The sequence below is a fragment of the Eschrichtius robustus genome, chromosome 4 (genome assembly GCF_028021215.1).
Source record: "Eschrichtius robustus isolate mEscRob2 chromosome 4, mEscRob2.pri, whole genome shotgun sequence".
Taxonomy (NCBI): domain Eukaryota; kingdom Metazoa; phylum Chordata; class Mammalia; order Artiodactyla; family Eschrichtiidae; genus Eschrichtius; species Eschrichtius robustus.
The window spans coordinates 35,537,650-35,558,626 of record NC_090827.1 but is presented as its reverse complement, the minus strand read 5'-3'; the positions used below and the strand labels follow the sequence as shown (position 1 = coordinate 35,558,626).

Genomic DNA, 20,977 nt, shown 5'->3' with positions numbered 1-20,977 from the left:
ACGGAACACTCAAAAAAGATAAAAAACTAAGTTTTTGAGAAAAGTTTCCAAATCTGGTAACATACTCATGACATACTGTTAGGTGAAAAAAGAAGGCTAAAAAGATGTATATATGGTTTGATTTCAATTTTATTTTAACACTTCTTAGGAAAAAAGCTATCAGAAAACATGTTCTTCTGTGTTTCCACATTTATTAATATGGACCTGTGTTACTTTTGTAGTCAGGAAAAATTCATTTAATTTTAATATAAAAACTGGAAGAAAGTATATCAAAATGTTAATAGTGATATTCTTTAATTGATGGGATAATAGGTGATGATTTTTAAAATACTTTACTTTCCCCAATTTTTTATTTTATAGAGAGCATGTTTAACTTTCAAGGTAAGTAAAACACTTGTAGTGAGTAATGCACTTGCTGCTGCATCTTTATTCCTTCCTCATGAGGTACCACTTGCAATGAGTTATCAGAACACATTTCAGAATGTATTTATTGAACTCTGATGTGCAAAACACTAATGCTTTATTTTAAGAGGCTTTGGACTATTTGCTGTGAATTGTAATGAAAAATTTTATTGGGAGAAAGTTGAAACTACTGACTTAAACAGCTTTTCCAAATGATCTGTGTCTTTGTGCCAAAGTCCTTTTCCTTAAAGGACCACAAGTACCATAAAATACTTGTCTTATGCAGTATGTCTTGGTGATGCTGTCATAACATGGCCTTGAGGCTGGGTGGTCCCAACAATAGGCATTCTCTGTGCTCTAACTGAGTCACCTTAATTATTTCATGTGGTAGATATTGCATAGATAGATATGAGGAATATATTTATATTTTTTTCTGATTTGTTTCTGCTGGTTTTGATGTTCTTACCTTTGAAAAGAGCTTAACAAAGCAAAGAAGAGCTTATTTCGATATGAGTAGCAGAGTATAAATCCTCCTTTGATTTTTTTTTTTTTCCAGTTTAGAAAAAGATAACCAGTTCTTCCCCAGTCATACTTAATTCGTTTCATTCTAAAACGGTCATGAGCTGTTAAATGTCTTAATTTAGACTGCCACAATTTGCCTTATAGCTTAGTACTGCTAATATTGTACTGTGTTACTCTCTTGTGAAATAAACTTGACAATAATTTTATTTATATATCTACTAGATTATTTGAGCATGAGAATTCAAATTGGAGAAGTGGGAAAGAAGGCAATAGATGTGCTTATATATTATAAAGGTGGCTAATTATAGATAAAAATATCTGACTTACCTGTAAAAATAGTGTACAAGGAAATCACAGTATAAGTAGCATTTTTTTATGACACAGACTCGAACACAGATGCGGTAAAAGAATGATTTGCAATTGCCAAAGTAACCCAAAGACCTCTTTGTTTCTGCTAGCAAATGCTGATATACAATTCTAATGCCTGTTAAACAATATTTAAACAAATACTTTATAAAACCAATAATCATTTTAAGTATGTAAATTACATAGGGAAACCATGTCAAAAATATCAATCTGATTGCACTGCTTAATAGTCACCAAATCACATTAAAAATTTAATGTCATTGTCCCGATTTAGTTGCCGTAATTATTGTTCCCTTATGTTGTCTCCTTATTTTCTCCTATATTATTTCTTTTATTACAAAGAAATACCTTTAGTGAGGAGAACACTAAAATAAAATTAACATAGCCAGAGCAAAGATAAATAAAATTTAAAAAGCCAACCTTTATTCCACTTTGAACAAGTTTGTGAATGTCCAAATAAGGCTCCTTGAAAATTTCTCCTTCAGGGGTAAGTATCTTCACGTAACCTTCTTTTTCCAGAATGAAGAGACGGTGTGAGCCATCCCCACTATGCAGGGCGCTGACGGGCTGGCGCAGCCCACTCACAACCTCCTGAATACAGAAGCAGTTGTGTTTGTGCTTTCTAAACAAATTAAAGAAAACCAGTAAGCTTTTCTTGAGATGAAGGAGGTAAGAGATGCACTTAGCATCCTTTTCAAAATATATTTCCTCTAGGAATCAACGGTTTTGATAATCACGAAGGGCTGCTAACCCAAGGTCACACTCTGATTCTTTTAAATTCTTTTCAATGAAAAAAAAAAAAAACAAAAAACCAAAAAAGCCTTCTATTAGGAAGTAAAGGAGAGAATCAAAACACATGTATTTTAAAATTTCACCAGCTCACTATCTCATCTTTCAGTGACTCTAATTAAAACTGACTTTACTCATAATAATTAAACCTTACAGAAAGGCATTCAGAGAGAAAGTTCTAAGGTCTATTTATAAAACTCTGGTTTGCTACTAATAATGGTGCTGAATGTTTCCACAGTGCCATAAGCTAACAACTATCATAAAATTCAAGTTTAAAACTATACTCATAAAATTCCCATGAATCAGAGAGAAGCCAAGCTCATAACAGAAGATTAGTAGTCTCAGCATTAAAAGCATTTAAGCAAATATGATTTTAGAGAAGCAAACTACCAAAAAGAAAACAAAAAGCATCTGGAGGATATAGCTGCTGGACATGAGCATAGCCAGTTGACTCATTGTTAAAACCACAAGACTTGTCGGGTTTTTTCTTTTTTTTTTTTTAAGATTAAAGAACATTTATCTTTATGAACCTGCTGATCTCTTCCACTTTGTCGTATTCTTCCATCTGGTCCAAGTAGTTAGATGCTGGTCCTCTGATTTGTTTTCTTGGAAAATCTGGAAAGCACAAGCCACCATCTTTTCTTGCATAGTAAAAGCAAAACTCATCAGCAGTAGTTTGAAGGAAACCTTTAAAAATGTAAAAGGACGCCTTAGAAATATTTAGTGTCATGGTAAAAACAGCGCATTTGAAAGACAAAATATAGGTAAAGAATTTTTTAGGAACTATATGACTATTCTAGGGAAATATATAGACAACAAACAAAAGGAAAGAAGAACATATTTTTTGGCTTGGGATTTCCATTTCTTTTTTAACCGAAATTTAAAAATTGCAGTAAAAGTGAAATGATATTGTGTTGGATGTCTTAAAAGGCTCATATGAAACAGAATTGATACGAACACAGCATTAATCTTGTTATTGCATTGACTCTATTTTCAAGCCTCCCTGGTTACTATATGTTGTACTTTCAAGCTCATCTGATTACTATTCAGCACTTTTTTCCCACAGTACTATTAACTTCCTAAGAAGAACAAATTGCGATCAGGAAAGAGATAGACCATCGGGAGCCAGTTTGGGTCATTTTACAATTCTTATTGTATTGTCACTCATATATGATTAAATAATAAATCTAGTTACTATCCCAAGGTCATTCATTATATGCTACAGTAAATGACTGACTCTCTGCAATGATCAAGCAATGAATTGATGCCAGTAACAGAGCCTCTATATTCAAATGTGTTGGTGCCTTTTTCTTGCTCACTTACTGGAGACAATGATTATTTTGTAATACAAAAATTTTCTTTAAAATATCCTTTCGATATTCTCAAGCAGAATAGCTGACATACTACCCCTCAATGAAAAAAATATTAAAACGAGCCAAAACAAAAATGCAGGGTAGACTTAAAAGGATTTGAAAGACCTTTTTTTTCTATTTCTTACATAGTAAGGATTTTTATCAAATAAAAAGTTGAATAAGAAAGAAGATCCTATTACAAAAAAAATTTTGACATTACTTTTACAATTTGAATTAATAAGGTAGGTTTTTATTGGGGGGAGGGCATATTAATTAATCAGATTCACTTCCATATTCTGATGATTTTGCTATTAAAATATGATGTTGCTATTAGAGTTGACTTTACATGATGTCCCAAATTCCTGCTTCTGGTTTCATACCTTTAATTATGCTCAAGGTCTTGATTTTTTCCTAACAAATTAGATTATTGCACTCCCAATCAGTTTTGTCACAAAGGCACCTGGTAACTCAGGTGAGGTTTAGAAGTTGTATAATGGATGCAAGTTTGCAAGGATTTGCAAGAACAAGAATTTGGGGACAACCAAGTGAGGCGCATCAATGGAACATGAAAGACCCTAAAGAGTTGATTTTCTGTGAGCTTGACCTAGGTCCCCTTCAAACCTAAAGCTAATCTTGGAATCCGTGGGTCCCAAACGGTTAAAACATAATATACATTTTGACCTAACTTTTGGGTGAAATGGATCACTGCTAAATTTCTGAGACAGACTCTTCAAGGCCAATATCTGACTCAGCTACTGGGAAACATCTTGTCTTTGGGAAACTGGCAAGTAAAAGCAGATGTCCTTGGGAGTGTGTGTGTGTGTTGTGGGGGAGGTAGGCAGAATAAGGAGGCAAGGAGGCTGTCAGCTGGGGAGGAGGCAAGGAGGCTGTCAGCTGGGGAGGAGGTTATCTTTCTTTGAAAAAATCCAGGGATTAGAAATTGGGGAGAGGAATGACGGCTGCAACAGCTTTTACTCATCTTCAGCAATTCACTGTTTGCAAAAGATAACTTTTCTCCTCCATTCTTTAATGGCTAAGCATCAGATGAAAACTGCCCGGTTGGGGCTTCCCTGGTGGCGCAGTGGTTAGGAATCCGCCTGCCAATGCAGGGGACACGGGTTCGAGCCCTGGTCCGGGAAGATCCCACATGCCGCGCAGCGGCTAGGCCCGTGAGCCACAACTACTGAGCCCGCGCGTCTGGAGCCTGTGCTCCGCAACAAGAGAGGCCGCGACAGTGAGAGGCCCGCGCACCGCGATGAAGAGTGGCCCCCACGTGCCACAACTGGAGAAAGCCCTCGCATAGAAACGAAGACCCAACACAGCCAAAAATAAAAAACAAACAAACAAAAAACAACAACAACAACAAAAAAAACTGCCCGGTAGTGTGAAATAATTCTGGTTGAGGTAAAAAGAAGAGAAGGAAAACTGAGTTGCTAAATCAGACTTTTCACAGTTTGGGGCTAGAAGTTTTTGGGGGCTAGGTGTTTTATATATAAATATATATAGATATGTAGATATATATATATAACCTTCAGGTAGGGAGTTCTCCATGTCAATCTGATGCATGCAGGAAGACTGTCATACTATGGATCTATTTATAACTGAATGTGTGAAGGAGAACTTTTGTTTTAATGTGATTATTTGCCTGCAGGGGTCACAGAAAAATTCCAAAGTGCAATTCAGAGGAAATCTTGAGTTTGCTTTTTAAAAAAATATTTGTTTTCCAGCATTACAGTCTGCAAACCAATACCATCTTACGGGAAAATTAATGAACAATGCCGGTGGCTAATTCCATTTTATAAGGAATTATTAGCTGGGGACAAACATGAGGAAATGAGAAATCATTTTCAAATGGAACATCTGAAGATGAATGAGTACAGATTCATAAACTCTGTCGCTCCAGAGATACTATGCTCTCTTAGCAAATTAAACAAAACAAAACAAAACAAAACCAGAATGTTAACAATGAATTATTCCGAGCTTTTTACAGTATTGAGACAAACTGAACAATCTAAGTGGGAAGAAGGGAGCCAACTCAGAAGACTTTTACATAAAAATACGGGCATTTGTTCTGACAATTATGTTACTTTGAATTGAAACATCTAATACTTTTGTTAGTACTTTACCTTAAATGACCCGATTTTATAAGCAGGGATGAGTAAGATATATTTTCCTGTGAAGAACTAAAAGAGATCTGGTTTCAGGACATGGGGCTAACATTTATTGCCAGGGAAGATATAATTTACCAAATGGTACCCTTCTGTTTGGAAGGAAACACTGAAGAGCATTTTACTGAAGGTGTGCAGCTCACCCTGGGTCATCATAATATGATGAAGTCTGCTAACAATGGAAGTCCACTGATGATTCCAGCAGCTGTAATTTTTTTACAACTCCTGATAATTTATCAAATGTTTTGGTACTGTAACTCTTCTCCTGGATCATAAACCCCGTCCTACGATACCACAAAGCACCCTATAAAGTACTGACATATAAATAAATATTCTCTGTGCAGTCTTCTAAGCTCTAGCTTTTCTCTGAGCATGTATGCTACAGAAAAGTTATTTTTTCCTCATTATATATGCTGTTCATCACGATAAGGAAAAAATGGAAAAACCCTACCATCTGTAAGGCTTGCACTAGACAGCATTTTCTAGCAGAGGGAATAGACTTTGGTGTATTCATATATCTGCTCTGGTTTGCTCTCTTGGGCACTAATGAGACACATGTGTAAGATATCTGACTGGGGCAGGAGTGGCTGTGGACTCGAGAAACTCAGTGGAATCAAATTCTTGACCTTGGCCTCTTTAGCAATGGGATTAAACCAATTGAACTAATTGTGTACAGACAGATATTTCACACTACCATAACCTACAGCTGAGATATGATGGTCCAAGAGTGATAAAAATCACTATGATAACAAGTATAAAGGGAGAAGCAAGGCCCAGAGATGTCCTTTCCTATCCTTTCCACAGAGGGTATTTATTAGGCCATCATTTAGTGAACAGCAAAGCATCTCCTCTGTTCATCGTAATTCAGGCAAAAGACGAGACCCATGGTATTGAGAAAAGAGTTCCTGTGGGGGTTTTTTTAATGAAATTTGGGTATTTTTTAAGAAGTTTTAAGAGTTTATCTCCCTAAGTAAAGTCACAACAGGAGAATATTATGATTAATAAAACTCTAGTGTATCCTCACTGTAGTGATTTTTAACTTCCCTCTTTTCATTTTTGTGGAAATAAGCAGACCATGAATGTTTATGAATTAAAATTTCTAGAGAGTAGCTGTCTTTCAGGTATACATGTATCCCAAAGTGAGTGGCACTTTCTTAAAGCCAAGAGGGTGAAGCAAAGGGATAGACCGTTTATGTGTTTAATTCTTTACATATTGGGCAGTGGGGGAAGAAATGAAGATGTCTCTAGAATTATTTTCTCTCTTTCAACCCCTTTCAGCAGTTCCCATCTCTTAGCAAACTACAACCCTTAAGGTCCCTTCCTCTTCATGTTTTTGATTTGTAGAAAGATGAGGCTAACAATGAGGATAGTAAAAAAAAAATAAAATAAAAGAATCACAAAGTAGCTGTTTTTCACAATTTCGAACTTCGGAGAAAAGCAATCCATGTCATTAAATAGACTTAAGAAGGTGAAATTATTACAGATTTTGGGCAATTTCTGAAAAACAAGTGTTCTAGAATTCTAAAGAGCCTTCTGTGCTGGGGGCCAGGGCTGAGGGGAGGATTATCATCTGATTCATCACACTTTAGGAAATGGTAACCTACGTGCCAAGGATCAGTCTGGCTAACAAATTGATCAACCTAAGTAACACGAAGAGTGTGTTATTACAGCTCACTTTTGGGACAAGTATTTAGAGCAATTATTAGCATTTGATGGATGCAGAGGAAGCCCCCTCTGCTCGCTGCTAAAGCCTGCTGGCCTGGCCCTGAAAAGTACCCTTGTTGCTCCACCCACCACTGGAGTGGAGCTTTCATCTGGTTATCTTTCAAGGCAGCCTGGGTGGCCACCAAAAGCACTTGACATCTTGATGCACTTCAGCAGTTTTACATATATACAAACTTTGTAGAAAAATAAATTTGTCATTCGTCACCACATATGTTGATCTGGGGAGTGAGGTGCTTGCAGCTCTGGCTCCTGAGTTGTTTGCTGTGCTCTCTCTTTCAGTGGATATTGCTTTTTGTTGTTTGTTCTGGAAGCTAAAATAACTTCAAATATAGGAAGCACCCCACAGATGAGTCTCTAATTCCAGCCTGGTGGTATTTATCGCAAGTAGATAAAGGTAGATAAAAATGCCCACGGTCAATACCATTTTCAATTTATAGTGGTAAAGGCAAACCTTCCAGACTGGAAATTTGCAGCAGAACTTTATTGGACCTAATCTGTTATCGCTTCTCGGCAGGCCATCTAGGCAACCGTGACCTATTCTACTTTGCTTTGGGGAATGTGATAAAGAGAAAGAAACAGCTGGTTTAAGGAAAGCCTTAGAAACATGGCTGCAGTTTAAAAAAACAATAATAATATTTTCACATTGAATGGGTTTAGATACTTGTTATGGTACACCAAAGGAAGCAAGCAACCCTAGTCAAAATGTTTTCTTAGGCTATTAAGAGAGCTCTATAAAAAATACAAAAATCTACACTTTTCTGGGTCAGAGAAAAAAGTAAAATGTGCATAGCAGTTAAAAAAAATTCTCCAAGTGCATCCTACAGTTCTTAAAGCTTGTCTTGTCCTTCAGTGCCATAGAGTTTTATAAACTGTTAGTTTCAGTAGATTTGTTTGTGTGTGACACTGCCTAACTAAATGGAATCGGTCTCGTTAAATTCATTTCTACCTCTGTGTTGATTCTTCCAACCTAAAGCAACAACCACCAAGGTTTACAAGCTGCTGATGGTAAAATTAATCAATGCCCGAGAGCCTATATGTTTATTAGGGTCCAAAAGACGATAGTGACCAGGTATATCTGGGACATTATAAGCATAAGAACTTGAACTTCTTTTAGCCTATCACTTTCTCATTGTACAAGTTTGGTTACGGCATTTAACTTCTCCTGAGGTTCAGTTTTCCTCATCTGTCAAATGGAAATGACCAGACCTTTCCTATCTACCTCACAGGGTTTATGAGGAGCAAATTAGTCATTATATATGAAAGTGCTTTGTAAGGTGTTACTTTTTGGGGCCTTTTGAATTATATTTTATTTAAGGAAATACCTTAAAAGTCGGTGGACAATCTGCCCTTATGTATCAGCTGTGTAGAAGGGGAAGCTGTCTTGATATCAACGTTGATGACTAAAGACACCAACAAGAAATTTGTGCTGATAATCCAGCGTGTGTAAAGATTACCAACTGTATTATCTATTTAACAAGAGATGTTAAACCCTTCAACAAAACAATGTATTGTTTTGTAGTCTGAAATGACAGCAGCAATTTTAGCAGCAATAAAAGGTTCCAAGTTTGAACAGTTAATTATGAGGTAAAAATAGATACTGTGAAAGGCAGATAAATTTTACACTCTCCTAAGCAAGCATTTAGGAACAGGTATCTTGGAAAGCTATTCTGCAGTAGTTGATTTAATGTATCTTTTTTTTTTTTTTTTTTTTTTACCTGGAACATGGCCTCGGCAAGTATAAAAGAATTCTTTGCAATAGTCTTTGCAGAGCAGGGGAAGTGCCAGGTCTCTTTCCAAGGATTCTGTCTCAGGTGAGTAGAACAGGCTCTGAGAATGTGGAGAGCAAAGTGCACATTTGATTTCCTCCAGTAACTTCCCGCATTCTGTGTTGTTGGTAACAGAAAACATCTGAAAGCCATAAATTAGAAACAAACCTCTTTTTAGTTCCATGAAGTTAGGTTTAGTTATGTTTTTTGGTCATCATGGAAAGAGAAAAGTGTCATTTAGCTGTTGTCTGCAAAGAATCACCAAGTCACAATACAGTATGTCTTTATAAGGACACAAGTGCAGTCTCTTGGGTTGGCATGGGAGGGCAAAGGGTAGGAAGGCACAGACATGCTTCTTACTCTTGCAAATCCAAGTCTGTTTATCTGTCCTTCAGGTGTGAAAAATTAAATGACAATTATATATAGATTCTTGAACCCTTTTTCTTACTCTGCCTCAAAGTATACACTGACTGATAATTTAACTTTAAAACTCCAAATACCTTTATACAACTGTATGTAAAGCAACTTTTAAGACATGGCTTATTTGTGTCTTGGGTAAAAATCTATTTCACTCCTGAAATTCCTAACGACATTCTCAAAGATATTACTTGAATTACATTGTTCTCATTTTAATTAATTTTCAATATACAGATTGCATAGGGAAAGTTTTCTAAAGTGGGGGAAATATCACCCTTTCATGTTCTATAAAAATAATATCTGAAGCTGAGTCAAACAGGTTTAAGACCAATTTTTATAATTCATTGTATTTTAGCCAGGAAAAATTTTCTAACTAGTTCCTCAGGTATGTTATATGCACGAAAAACACAAGAGTTTAATAAAAGTGATTTTGTATAGTATTTAGTGAGTTTCAATGAAAAAGGGCATACTTTTATCTTTGTTTATACAGTATTATTATGTCTTTTATATCAATAAGACTAATTTGAGAGTTACTGATTCATTGAGGTTAGTAATTTGCAGGTAAAATAGGTTTCAGTGTCTAGAACTAACTTTTAAAAACTGACTTCAGGACCTCCTCTAATAAATATAAATATAGAATATCAGCACAATAATTGAGATGTGAAATGTAGCGCTGTCTAAATTAAGCATTAATTTTTTATATTAAAAAACACCATATGGTGTTAAAAAACACCATAATGGGATTGAATTTTATGTTTTCCCAGTTTATACAACTATGTTTATACTTAATTATTTCTTTAGAACTATGAACTGAAATTAACATTTTAAACTCTAGATCACTGCTTAAAGCAAATATTTCATTCTTCAGTTGAGATTCTAATTTGAGTAAATTGAGTGAATCATATGGCTTCTACTTTTTAGGATAAAGATACTCTAAGTGATCACAAAATTTGGATCTGAAAGAGCAAAGCAACTAAAAAAAATCGTTGAATACAAGGCATGCTGAAATTTTAAAAGTCCAATAGAAGCTACCCTGTTTAGGAAAAAAAATATATGTGTATAAATATGATGAGTCGTAACTATCTACAATATTCAGAAAAGTTATTATTAATCACAATTATGTTTGCATTTTGATTTTTATCAATTTATTTAAATGACAATGGCTTAAATGGTTAAAGTTTTCTAAGGGGAAACATACACCAGACACTTAGAATTTGCATTCCAAGAATGTTTTAAATGTCTTTTGTTGTCCATACTCTGGCAGACCTCACCAGATCTATTCAATATTAATACTGTTCAACTTTGTTCTGTTTGTGTATCATACGGCAGTCCACTAAGAACAAAACAACTGCAGGATGCTCAAGCCACCGCTTTTGCTGGCTGAAAAACTGGAATGTAATTACCTTTGGTTTCATGGAGAACATGCATGCTTAGATTTTTTTATAGCTGAAACAAAATGATCCCCATATACTCTCCCAGCTGCTATCCAGGAAGAGCTTGATTTTAGGGCCTCAAGAATTTTGTCTTTTACAATTTTTGGAATGTGTCCTGGCCACAAGATCTCTCATCAAAAGTGCAGAAATAGGATTCAATAAATTATCTGAAATCAAGTATAATATTATTCTTTGTAAAGTTTCATGCTGTTCCAACCCAGCAGGATGGTAACATTTTGCTCTGTGTGAGGTCTGCAGTGTAAATACCTATTTGAAGATAGATAGAGCCATCATTCTGGCTTTGGTTTCAATGAACCAATAGTCTTACTGAAGTCAATTAAACTGACTCAGCCCAAGCTGCAGCGCTGTTTTAGACAGATGAGTGCTGCTGTGTGTAGGGTATTTTTTTCTTCTTTTTTGCCTAAGTGTCTGTGTCTATACAGGTCCTTAACTTTATGTCTGACAATGTCATCAATCTTAAGAAGAAATTTAAGCTAATATCCTGTTTCAATTTTTAAAAGCCATATATGAAACCATCAAATTATAGCGGTTTAAACTAAATATACTTTGGAAATCATGTAAAACTTCGAATCATTATTACAGTGTGCCTAGTAATGATTGTGGCTGTTGCTGACTAATTTATAACATCTGGCAGGTCATCCTCTAATCTTCAGCCACATGAAAGTAAAATCCATACAAGGAAGGTAAGATAAATCCTGGAATACACAGTGAAGCGTGGCCTACAACTACAGTTTATCAACAAATAGTAAAATGGGTGACAGAGACCTTCTGTATTTCTCTTTATTTATCAAGTAACTAAACAGAGAGGATAAAAAGGCACCCACATGGGTTCGATGAGGGGACAAAAGGAGAAAATACAGGACAGTATATTAAGATGACGCCTTAAGATCACTTGGTACACAAAAAGTTATTTCTAAAACTCATATGCCTACAAGGTTGTTCAGCTGTTGGGTAGAACACATGCGTCTCTGGACTGTAGTGCTGGATTATGTCATTAAAGAGTTCAGTTTCAATTTTAGGCTAATATGTAAATAGATCATTGTACTAAGGCAGCTGTTAAAGGGACCCCAGGATGAGTTATTTGTTTAGTTGGATGTGTTCAACAATAGCCTTTGTCCCTGAAAGAGCCAGAGCAAACAAATGATTGTAAAAGGGCACACTTGAAAACAATTACTTTTCACCCATTCCTTGACAGCTTTGGCTGTGAAACCACCCAAGGTAGAGAGAGCTTCTATGCCTCTGTGGCTACAAGTTAAGTTTTAGAAATGGGGGTATTTCATTTGGCTGCAGATTCAATTTGGCTAATGGGAATTAGATCCTTTTAGCATCTTGTATTTAGGAGCTGCAAAAATATTGCTAAGACCATATAACTTCCTAGATATTCGCAGTACTTATTTGTAACAGTAGTTAACCATCTCGTTACAGTACACAAAACTATTAAAATATACAAAGAAATGCAAATATAGAATAACTTAGAAGAATAATACCATGGCTAAAGAATTGAACTCAATTACATTCAATAGTTCATTACATATTAAAGAAAATGGGTTAGCCTGGAAACTGGACTTAATCGCACAGCTAAGCATGATCAATATTCTACCCAGTTTGCGACTATCTATTTGTCTATGAAGTTTCTTCACTTAGGAAAAAGCTACTCCTGTAGTTTCTTGAAAAGTTGCAGAAATCTTTCTGGGGAAAATTTTTTTTTTTTCATGAACAAAAAAGGGCCCTTTCAAATAGCCATCATCTCTCCTGCACACACATTATGAAATAAGACCCTAACATATATTATAAGCCAGGAAGGCTTAGGCGGGAAAAAGGGAAACACTGAAGTTTATTATAAAATAACATGTTTTAAAAACTATTAAAACTTGAGAACTAACATGGGTCAAGAATGCATATGCATAACTATATCAAATCCCTGATTGGAACAATTTGAGTACTGTTGGTTTATAAACCACTCGTAATGGAACCAGCAAAGTCTAGTGTACCAAATTTAATTCAGACACGTTTTCCAAATGAGTAGGGGTTTGTTGGAGATTGGAAGCACATAAAACGGAAAGGAATGTGGATAGCTAACGTGGCAGAATGATTCCTAAAGAATGATTTCTTTAAAAAAATTTATATAACTTCTCTTAAGGGTTATAACTCCCCTCAGCCTCAGCGCCCCCCCGCCCTCAGCTCCCCACTACATTTAGTTAAGAAAAAGTTTTCACTCCTCCTGTACCTGGAAGAGTTCAGTATCGCAGGGGTCTTCGGATCATTGGTATATTCATAGCATATATTGCACACGGGGAGGCTTAATGCCAAATATTTCGAATCCTTTCTCTCAATTTCCTGGTTCTGTCCGGCTCCTGGTAAAAACCCTGGAGCTGATGTGAACGTAGCGATTTTGTACTTTAATTCAATTACAACACAGGAGCTTAATGACATTGTTTGGAACAAAATGCTGGAATATCTGTTCCCTGAATCTCAGACTACTGCTGCATGTGGTAAGAATAAAGAGAGAGTTACAGCTGAAAACCTGCAGCAAGACAGTTCTCACTCAGCTGGGAATAGAGGGAGTTGGACAAATGCTCCCTCAAAAGGCATGAACATTTGGACAGAGCTGGGGACTGAAAGAGAATGATGTTCTCTAGTTTCACCCATTAGTGAACCAACTAACAAACACAATGGTGTTGTTGTTATTCTTTTGCCATAAGCAACAGGACTCTGTGTGTGGGCAGCAGTTTAGTGGGGAGGAGGATAAGTCGACCCCTTTTTGTCCTATTGATTTTTTCCTATTTGCATGACTTGAGCAAATTAAATGATGCAATATGGCTTTTTGTTACAAAACAAAGTGAGAGATACCACCCAGACACATATGTTGATTCGTAGGAGCTGTTTACATGAGAATAGAGTGAAATCTACCGTGAACTGAGCATAAAAATTAGATTCAGCCTGGGTTTTTTTTTTTTTTTTTTTTTAATGCCTGGGCCAGCAAGACTGAAGCACAAGTTTTCCACGAGTCTCTCAGACCTTGACAACTGCAGTGTTGTAACAGAGGAATTCTTAATTAAACCTAAAATGGGGGAAGCGAGGGGGGGTGGGCAAAGACACCTGATTGTTTATTTCACGCGCAGGGATTGTTAATGACTGATCCCCGGAGTCTTTCCTTGGAATGCAGTAGAGAACACACATTACTGCAACCCAGGGCAAGAAAGTTGTTGCAAACTCAAATATAAGCATGTCTTTACACCCAACCAACACTCTTTTCATATTTGTTTAAACTTATTAACATCGGGAAAATGTAAATGCCATTACCCCTAAAACAAGTTTCTGGAGAAGATCTTCCTACACAACTAACTACCATTGAAAACCCGAATTTATAATGTTACAAAACGTGACAGGAGGAGAATCGCCTCGGTTTTACGTGATAAACATGCCCCAGCAAAATCTTTCGCCAATTTTGGGGTTCTCAACTGGAGTACCAGGAGTTCCTTTTCGCTGTTTAACTACTGTAATGCAAGACACCCCCCCCCCTCTGACGGGGCTGGGGATCATAAACCAACCGTGCTTCAACATCCTTTACGATTCAATCCTCTCTCTAACCGAGCACGTGGAGAAAACTGCACAAATCTTTTTACCCTAGAAAAATAAACCAGAAACCACAGCCACCTTCACTTACAGTTTTACCGCAACCAATGCCCGATTCGATCCAAAACACACTGTTAATCGCGATTCTCATAAAATATTTACCCAGCCCAGAACGCGGGTACCACAGAAGCTCCTCTTTTCTGAGACAGGCAGTTTTGCACAGCATCCCGACCGGGGACTCTTGGGGGCGGAGGTAGGTATCTGCGCACCCCAGAGGACCACACAAACGAATCACGCTAGCGCTTTAGAAAAGTTAGCAAAAAGAACTCCCCACAGAAGTTGCGCCCCTCTTCCAGTCACCAGCATTGCCGGAGCCACAAGGCACCCCACCCAGCCAGTGTGCCAATCTCGCAGCTGCGAGGCGGGTGCGTGCCTACCTTGCTATCCAGGCGCCCCAGCCCGGGGCTGTCACTCCGCAGGCAGCAGGACAGCCGAGGGTAGAAGCCACCGCACAGCATCTCTCCCCCACTCAGCAGCTCCAGCTGGGACATCATCCGCCTATCTCTCCTTTTCAGGCGCTTCGGAGGGTTCCCATTCAGGCACCTTCTCCTCCTCGCTCCGCTCCCTTCGCTTCTTTCCCCAAACTTAGCATCTCCTTCAAAGAAGCCCAGAGCCACGGCTAACAGCAGCAGCTTAAAAGAGAGCATCTTTAGCATCGCCTGCCCCGCGCGGCAGGGGCTGGGCGCGGGAGGATGGGGGCGCAAGGCCACTGCCCAGCAGGGGCACTAGGGCGCAGCTCCAGGAGGAGGCTGCGGGGCGGCGGGACACTCGAGAGGCAGAGAGAGGTGGCGGGGGCGAGAAGATGTAGAGCGATGCAACTTGGCAAAAAATAAAAGACGAGGCGACGGGCCCAGTGCCTCAGGGGAGCCCGAGGACCGAGATAAAGTGCGGTTGACACCGTTTGCGGTGGTGCCAGTGTCAGTTGGGTGGGGGGCTTTCTGCTGCGGCTGAGGAGTGGGAGGAGGAGAAGGAGTTGGAGGAGGAGGAGGTAGAAGAGGAGGAGAAGACGGCCACAGAGGTTCACTTGTCCGTGTAACGGGAGTTGTTTAGGTGAGACAGTAGTAGCAGGAACAGAAGCGGCGGCGGCGGCGGCGGCGGCGGCGGGGCAGGCGGAGGCAGGGCCAGCGCTGGGCTCTAGATGATGCTGAGGTCTCCTCTGCCGGCGGCTGCAGCTTCTCACACAGCCTCTCATGTTTCGTTCCCTCTTTTCTTCTTCTTTTTAACTAGCGCGCGGGGAGGTGCTGCCACCGCGCGCCCCTTGACGTCACCGCTGCTCGCGCGCCCCCGCCCGGGTTGGGGGGAGGGGAGGGGGCGGCCCCGGCGGCCTCCGGGGTGCGGCGGGGAGGGGCCGCGCGCCGCGGCGGCCGGCGGAGGGGGAGGGCCCGGCGCGAGTCCTCGGAGCCGGCCTGGAGGGCGCGGGACGCCGCGCGCCCGCTTGGCCGCGCCGTCCGGGTGGGGGCGTGCACGGCCCCGGTCCCCCGGCCGGCCCGCCTGGGACTGGGGCGCGGCCCGGTGGCTCCCCGCCCGCTGCTCGCTCCTCGCGCAGCCCCTCCGTACGACCCCGGGCGTGAGGCGGCCGAGCTGAGGCGCCGAGAGAAAGTGAGTAAGAGAGGCTGCGGGAGGCGAGAAGGGGGGGGGGGCACCCTTCCAGGGCCTCCCCTGCCCCGGTCCCGGTCCGCGCCTCTCCCGGGAGGGAAGATGAACCGAGTGGGCTGGAGTTGGCGGGACGGAGCTCTCCGGCCCCTTTCCCTCCCCTGGCCCGCTTGGGCTCCCCCAGACCCCGGTGTTTTCCAAAGTGAAGCTCGAGCCGGTACAAATCTTCCTGGGGGTCTGATTGAGAGACGGGGGGAACAGCCCAGATGCTGCAAGCCGCTGAGTATGTGGAGGTGGTTTGAAGACTGTGCCGAGAAGATGTAGCCATCCTTGCCTAAGTCTTGCGCGCTCTTGGAGTGGCACAAGCGCGTGTGCGTGAGGTGGGGTGTCGGGGCCTCCTGGAAGGGTTGCTCTCGCCTGGGTCCTGGGTGGGCTGGCCCCGGACGCCCCGTTCGAGGGCCCCACCTGTGCCCTGGAACTTAGCCGGGCCCCGCTGGTGCCTCCCCGGGAACGCAGGAACGCAGGTTCCCCTGCCCCAGGTGGAGGAACGGAGAAGAAGCTGGCCTTGGAATCAGCATTCATTTTAGATGGGAAAAAAAAAAAAAAAATCCTGGGGAGATTTCCGTAGGGGTGTAAGCACAGAGGCATCAGCTCCGGAGGATGAATTAGTAGTGGGTTTGCAGGCGTCTATGAGTGGGGTGCGCTACGTATCCCTGGTACCTAAATAAGTTAAATCGCTCCCGCCACCCCCGCTAGACAAAGTCTGCGTAAAGAAGGTGTTTCTAAAGTGATTTGTGCCTTATCAAGAGTGGTGACTTGGCATTGACTGGATCCCCGCAAGTTGGCATCAAGAGGAGTCTCTTTGGGATTGCGTCACAAAATGTGCTTTCTGCCCACTTGAGTATTTAACAGGGGAGCTGATTTTCTGGTAGATGGGTTCTGAAGAGGAGATAAGGCAGTTTTCTCATCTGGGCAATGGAGGAACGTTCACCATATTTGGATTTGCTTCACTCTTCAGGCACAGATTTCGCCAAGCTAATGTAAAAGTTGGTGACGGTGGGTGTGGATAGCTGATTAAACTAATTATTGTTAAAATGGTCGCAGTGGCTAGAGAAGGCTTCGGCCCCTTTCTCTTCCGGGGCCCGGATTTACTAGTGGAGCTAGGTTTTTCCCAAAAGAGGTGACAGATTAGAATAGCTGAGAAGAATCTGCTGAGATATTCAGTCCAGACCGGAGCTCATTCATTGGAGGGCCCCTATGACTTACTTAACGTTTCTCCCAGGGGCTGTGGGTATACACAAGACTTCTGTATGCTTGTGATCACAAATGCTTCTTCTGATCCCATAGACTGCTTTATCTGACATTCTTCCTGCTTTGAAGACTTTTTAATATAAAGAAAATCATAGAGCTATAAAGACTTTAAGACTTTAAACTCTCATTTAATAAACGAATCTATAAACGAATCCCATCGAGATTATATCACTTGTACAATCTCATCTAATTAGGTAGTTTAAAAACCAGGGATCCAATCTAGGTTGCTTTCCACAATCTAAAGCTTTATTCCCAAACACCAGTTTTATGTTGTTTTTCCAAAATAAAAAAATCCTTTAAAAATTCTATTTCAGTGCTGTGAGCTCCCACCCCAAGTGATGAATTCATCTTAGTTTTGGAACAGGCCTTCCTTATGGTTCGTACTTAAAGACTAAGGACGTTTAAAGGTAAATTAATTTTGGTTTTAAAAGATTATGCAGATGTTATAAACTGTGCCCCTAAGTTAAAGATATAGAGTTTATGAACGATTACTGAAATGAGACAGACTTGTTCCTTCTTGATCCATGGGAGCTAGAATTGATCCCATCTGCTCTTAGTCACGACAGTCCATAAATCGGGTCACTGATGAGTTAGCTGCATTTATTTTCAGCGCCACTGATAGAATTTCCAAATAGTCACTAAGCAGTGTTGTTATACAAGTGAACTAACTTCTGATTCGTTTTTTGCAGAGGGAAATTGCAAAGCTCATCTACAGCCAGATCACAGCATATTTTTTTTTTAGGAATCAAGAATCAACATTGGGCTATTTCCTAAGATTAAACCATGAAAGCCCACTTGGAGGCTGCATGGCCATCTGCGCACTTGAACCTGAAAAATGGACTTTTTCAATCGGGGAGATCTCCTTCAGCTAAATCATCAGAAGTGGTGAGAAGAAAAGACCCCTGCCCGACCAACCTCCTCCAGACAAATTAAATCAGTCTAGCAAGGAATGGAGCTGTACAAGGGTGGCCAGAACATCATCTTCTGCTTGCACCATCACTGAGCCGTCCCTCTAGGACTGCCACCTGCATGCCGGTTGCACTCAGTGCAAGGCATCCAGCTGTGTCAGGGAATGGGAGCTGAAGTCCTGCTCCACTCACCAAGCCGAGTTTATTGGTGCATGGCCGTGTCTGCCCAGATGATGTGCCTCCTTTTTCTAATTTGCACCAATGCCCCCTGTATGGGCTAGTGGCATGTCTGACCACCCCACTCCCATATCCCAGTCCTACCCGGGATTCTATTCCTTACCTCGGATGGATTCAAGATTTTCATGAACAAGTTAGGTTTCTTGCAACAGATGAAATATTTGACCCAAATTGAAATTAATTTCATAGGTAAAGCTCAAAATATTACCATAGATGTGAATTACATATGTATTTATATACGCATATATAAACAGTCATGTAGATATACATGTCTGTGTATCAGAAGCTAGCAAAACTTAAATTTGGTAAATGTTTAAAATAAAACTATTTTGGGTATTCGAATCGGTTTTATATATGGATTTCTGGACTTCACAGAAATATGTGCTATTTAATTCTATTTCAACAAACATATATTAAGCACCAGCCACTGTGCTAAGTGATGTGTACCCGGTAATGAAAAGTAGTACAAACACCCTGCCTCTAGGTAGCTAATAATCTAGTAAGGAAGACAATCTAGTAAGGTCACAAGTAAACTTATGATTGAATAATTACGGTAAAGGCTAAGGCTATGAAAGAAATGCTAAGATGGAGAATAACAAGGCACATCGATTTCAGATTAAGTGACTGGAAAAAGCCTCTCTGTGAAAATGACATTTCAGCTGGGACCCAAGGATGCACTGGAAGGAGTGTATGAAGTGACTCCTCTCTGCCATTTAAAGTACAGAAAAAAGAATGAAATCATGCCATGTGCAGCAACAGGGATGGACCTAGAGATGATCATACTAAGTGAAGTAAGTCAGACAGAGAGAAAGATAAATATCATACTATATCACTTAAATGTGGAATCTAGAAAATAATACAAATGAACTTATTTACAAGACAGAAATAGACTCACAGACATAGAAAACAAATTTATGGTTATCAAAGGGGAAAAGAGGGGAGGGATAAATTAGGAATTTGGGATTAACAGATACACACTACTATATATGAAATAGATAAACAACAAGAACCTACTATATAGCACTGGGAGCTATACTCAATATCTTGTAATAACCTCTAATGGAAAATAATATGAAAACGAATATATATATATATATACACATATATATTTATGTATAACTGAATCACTTTGCTGTACACCCAGACCTAAGACAACACTGTAAATCAACTATACTTCAATTAAAAGAATTAAAGTACAGAAACAATCGAATTCAGAATAGAATATGATACATTTAAGGGAAAGCACAGGATAAAGTAGATAACTAAGAAAGGAGAGGTTACAGGCCAAACTCATAGGGTAGTTTATAGACTCTAGGAAATTAATGAAGTTATATTCATGCATTTGTCATTTCCTTTTGCAAATAACTTATCCTCATTGATCTTTGTCTCTTTCTTTAAATCCTGGCTTTTCACTCAACTTCTAGGGATTTTAGCTCGAATGGCATTTCAGCCATTGATTCTCATCTCATCAGCACTTATTTTGTTTGTTTGTTTTCATTTGTGCGTTGTTAACGGGAATTGAGGTTTTTTCATCCGTGGGAGTTGAATATCCATGCAATTGTAAACTCCATGCGGCCAGGAATTACATTTCCTTCTTGGTCACTCCAGCACAATCTCAACAATCTCGTTCAGTCTCATGGTATAGTGCCGACCTCTCGATAAATGCTGCTGACTGTCCAATTCTGTTTGAATTAATACTTTTTAAAGGTTTTAAATAGAGGAAACATTTGCATTATAAAATTTTTTAATTGTTAAACAGAAGAGGAGACACACTTAAAGTGCACTCTCACCAAGGAATTTCAGGAGACATTGTTACCGAAGTGTGAGTACACCAAGGAAAGGGCCGCCAATAAAGCTAAAGAATAAATACACATCCTTTAAAAACTAAAGACTGGTTACAGTTAAGGTACGCTGATGACAATGGTAGGGCTGCTTGTAGGGGTTTTCCTATAGTTATTCAGTCTTTCTTTCAAAAGTTGGCACCTGCTGGGTGCCAGATCCTGTTCTGGGTGCTGGGGACACATCAGAGAGCAAAATTTCTTTCATGGAGCTCGTGTTCCACTGGAGAGACAGATAACAAGTAGCTATAGAGTATGCCAGAAGATGATGAGTGCTGTAGAGAAAGGGGGTCATGGGGAAAGAGTGCAGGGGTTGAGAGAAATAGTAATTTTATATATAGTTGGCCCTCCGTATCTGCAGGTTCTGCATCCAGGGATTCCACTAATTGCCATTGAAAATATTTTTAAGAAATTCCAGAAAGTTCCAAAAAGCAAAACTTGAAGTTGCCATGCTGGCAACTATTTATATAGCATTTACATTATACTGAGTATT

The 20,977-nt window shown here is 39.8% G+C and overlaps 1 protein-coding gene and 1 long non-coding RNA gene across 5 annotated transcripts in view; one reads left to right on the top strand and one right to left on the bottom strand.

Moving 5' to 3' along the window:
- Positions 1 to 15,862, bottom strand: part of HHIP (hedgehog interacting protein) — a 91,895-nt gene extending 76,033 nt beyond the window's left edge. For 2 of the 3 annotated variants that reach the window (XM_068542557.1, XM_068542556.1), the window contains exons 1-4: positions 14,975 to 15,862; positions 9,040 to 9,232; positions 2,610 to 2,766; positions 1,711 to 1,912 (exon numbers count right to left, since the gene is read on the bottom strand). In XM_068542557.1, the coding sequence (XP_068398658.1) occupies positions 1,711 to 1,912; positions 2,610 to 2,766; positions 9,040 to 9,232; positions 14,975 to 15,253 (831 nt within the window). In that variant the 5' untranslated portion in view covers positions 15,254 to 15,862. Of the gene's footprint in view, positions 1 to 1,710; positions 1,913 to 2,609; positions 2,767 to 9,039; positions 9,233 to 14,699; positions 14,840 to 14,974 lie in introns of those variants that run through there. The other variant, XM_068542558.1, reaches the window with a different exon arrangement.
- A 136-nt stretch (positions 15,863 to 15,998) lies between these two features.
- On the top strand, positions 15,999 to 18,971 carry LOC137764023 (uncharacterized). Of its 2 annotated transcripts, none has more exons than XR_011073896.1 (3): positions 15,999 to 16,196; positions 17,816 to 17,908; positions 18,244 to 18,971. It is a non-coding gene; the product is annotated as an uncharacterized lncRNA (long non-coding RNA). The 2 variants fall into 2 exon arrangements; XR_011073895.1 differs by having other exon boundaries at positions 18,191 to 18,971.
- The last annotated feature ends 2,006 nt before the right edge of the window (positions 18,972 to 20,977 follow it).